Here is a 3,316-nt window from a genome sequence, read left to right as displayed (position 1 = left end):
ATTCCGGGTTAAACCCGTGTAAGTTGCAGCACCCGGCGGGATAACATCCTTCAAACCGTTATCCCTTTCTCCTTCACTGTCTGCTTCAAGTCTGTAATTTCCTTCAACCAATAAACTCCATCTTCCGCTCACTCGCTTTTGATTTTCTTGCAAGGTAATGTCACGATTTTCTCTTAATTTTTTTTTTTATCAGTTCTGTTTATTTTGATTTTTGTTGTTTTCATGAAATTGTTGTCATGACATTTTCGATATTAAAGAACCCGAAGCAAATATAGTTTGATTATACAAATTTACGTTCGCGATTATTGTTTATAATTGGAGATCATTTTAGTAACTCTCAAGTCTCAATGTAACAGTTTGACATGCAATTCAGGTGTTCGATGAAATGCCTGATGCCCTGAACAATATCTTCTTTAGGCATGAACTCAAATTCCGATTCTTTTCTTCTCGAAGATGATTCTTCATTTTCTGCTCCCTTGTTTTGGAGATTCCTTAAAAGTGATTACTGATACATCTGAGTTCTGACTATTTACAATGGCAACCGATTTATTAGTAAAAAGCACATGTCTTGATTTCTCTTCTAAGCTTGGCTTATTCACCTCAAATTCACATAACAAAGTAAGACATTCCTCCTTCCTTCTCCAAACTTTTGACACTCATATGAAATACTAAAGAATTTCTTCAAATGCGACACTTTGATTTGTGTCATTAAAGTTGAATATCTATTGCAGGCTAAAAGTTCAACAACATCTTTGTCCACTCTCCCTACCCGTAAAAATCGGATAGTCCAAATCCAAAGTTACAGTGATCAAATTCATGTCCAGAAATTGGTCAACTTCCTCCATGAATGTTCACGAGAAAGATCCATCAAAGAAGCAAAAGCAATTCATGGGTATGTGTTAAAATCCAATTATTCCAATAAAGACTTACTGATATTACTCAATCATGTAGCTCACACATACTCAAAGTGCTCAAATTTGAAAGAAGCTCAGTTATTATTCAACACAATGTGTGAAAAAAATGTTTTTTCATGGACTGTAATGGTTACAGGATCAACAGAGAATGGACTATTTCATGATGCATTCAGATACTTCATTGAGATGCAAAATTATGGGATATTTCCAGATGCATTCACCTATTCTGCATTTATTCAGTTATGTGTAGGCCTTGATTATCTTAATTTGGGAAAAATGATACACACACAGATAATTAAAACACGATACACATTAAATGTTCGTGTTGCCACATCACTTCTTAACATGTATGCAAAGATGAGAAAGGTTAATGATTCATGGAAAGTTTTCACTTCAATGGAAGAACATAATGAAGTTTCATGGAATGCTTTGATATCAGGGTTCACAGAAAATGGTCTCTTTGCAAAAGCATTTGATTCTTTTCTTGAAATGATTGAACAAGGATTTACTCCTAATAAATTCACATTTGTTAGTGTTCTAAAGGCAATTGGGAAATTGCATGATGTTAATAAGGGCAAACATGTCCATAAATGTATTATTGAATCGGATATGGAGAAAAATGTTTTTGTGGGAACTTCATTGATTGATATGTACTCAAAATGTGGAGCTATATCGGATGCTAGATTTGTTTTTGAAACAAACTTCATCACTTGTTCTTTAAATATGCCATGGAATGCAATGCTTTCAGGCTACATACAATGTAATTGCATCCAAGAAGCTCTAGAGCTTTATATAAGAATGTGTGAATTCAATATTAAATCAGACGTTTACACTTATTGTAGTGTATTTACCGCAATTGCCACTATGAAAAGTTTAAGGTTAGGGAGACAAGTTCATGGGATTGTGAAAAAGTCTGGATATGAATCATATGACAATGACAATGACACTGACACTGTGTCCTTAAGTGTTAGAAATGCAATTGGAGATGCATACTCTAAATGTGGTTCACTTGAAGATGTAAAGAAAGTGTTTGATGAAGGAAAGGAAAGAGATGTAGTATCGTGGACAATCTTGATGAGTTGTTATTCTCGGTGTTTTCAATGGGAGGAAGCGCTTGTGATTTTCTCGGAGATGAGAAAAGACGGTTTTACCCCTAATCAGTTTACGTTTTCTAATGCACTTGTAGCGTGTGCTAGTCTTTGTTTTCTTGAATATGGTCGACAACTTCATGGGCTTATATGGAAAACCGGATGGAATATTGATAAATGTATAGAAAGTGGTTTGATTGATATGTATGCAAAATGTGGAAGCTTAAATGATGCGAAAATTGTATTCGAGAGTGTAAATAATCATGATGTTGTGACATGGACATCTATTATTTCAAGCTATGCACAACATGGTGATGTTGTTAATGCTCTTGAAATGTTCAAGAAGATGAAAGATCATGGTTTTGAACCGAATTCGGTGACAATGTTGTGTGTTTTGTTTGCTTGTAGCCATGGAGGTAGGGTAGAAGAAGGACTAAACTATTTCAAAACCATGAAGGGAATTTACAATTTGGTCCCTCAAATGGAGCATTATAGTTGTGTTGTTGATATGTTAGGTCGTGTTGGACGTATAAATGATGCATATGAGTTTATAAAGAAAATGGATGTAGAACCGAATGTAATGGTTTGGGAGAATTTGTTAGGAGCATGTAGGGTTTATGGAAATATTGAATTAGGAGAGATAGCTGCAAAAAAGATAATTTCAATTAATCCACATGATTCGTCTCCTTATGTTCTTCTTTCTAATGCGTATGTGCAAAGAGGGAGTTTTATGGAAGGAATTGGAGTGAGAAATGTGATGAAAGAACGAGGAGTTAAGAAGGAAGCGGGGTGTAGTTGGATATGTGTTAGAGGTAGAGTTCATAAGTTTTATGCAAAAGATGAAGAACATGAAGAAAAAAATGAATTATATTTTGTGTTGGATGTGTTGAAAGAAAAGCTAAGGGATATGGGTTATATACCGGATTTAAGATATGTATTGGAAAGTGATTCTTGAAGTATAAGAATTTGAGATCTTAAAATGTTTCTTCAATAATAAGAATGTTGTTGTAACGAGTTATGTATATTGTATTTAGTTGTATTATTGGAATTTTAAAGTGTGGTGGTAAATGGACACTATGGATGGGATATGATGTGTGGAGGGCCACTACCATGTGAGTGTTATGAAAGGTTATTTAACATCATCCTATTAAAAATACGAGTTTTTACAAATTATTTTGTAAAGGCATTTTTTGTATTTTACAAAAATACAAGAATGAAAATTAGTAGATGAAAATTTTGTTCACCATATCAAGAGTTTTTACAAATTATTTTGTAAAGGTATTTTTTGTATTTTACAAAAATACAAGAATGAAC

The 3,316-nt window shown here is 33.7% G+C and overlaps 1 protein-coding gene across 4 annotated transcripts; it reads left to right on the top strand.

Moving 5' to 3' along the window:
• LOC145015779 (putative pentatricopeptide repeat-containing protein At1g56570) lies at window positions 1–3,024 on the top strand. Of its 4 annotated transcripts, XM_078974255.1 has the most exons (4): window positions 1–154; window positions 374–618; window positions 732–892; window positions 1,051–3,024. In XM_078974255.1, exons 3-4 carry the CDS (start codon window positions 817–819, stop codon window positions 2,955–2,957), a joined length of 1,983 nt encoding a protein of 660 aa, XP_078830381.1. In that variant the 5' UTR covers window positions 1–154; window positions 374–618; window positions 732–816; the 3' UTR covers window positions 2,958–3,024. The 4 variants fall into 4 exon arrangements, with proteins under 4 accessions (XP_078830381.1, XP_078830378.1, XP_078830380.1 ...); XM_078974252.1 differs by having other exon boundaries at window positions 732–3,024; XM_078974254.1 differs by having other exon boundaries at window positions 4–154; window positions 357–618; window positions 732–3,024.
• The last annotated feature ends 292 nt before the right edge of the window (window positions 3,025–3,316 follow it).

Source organism: Lactuca saligna, chromosome 9 (assembly GCF_052625555.1).
Source record: "Lactuca saligna cultivar CGN05327 chromosome 9, ASM5262555v1, whole genome shotgun sequence".
NCBI classification, from domain to species: domain Eukaryota; kingdom Viridiplantae; phylum Streptophyta; class Magnoliopsida; order Asterales; family Asteraceae; genus Lactuca; species Lactuca saligna.
Note: the sequence above shows the minus strand (reverse complement) of the source record. Positions and strands in the feature narration are given on the sequence as shown.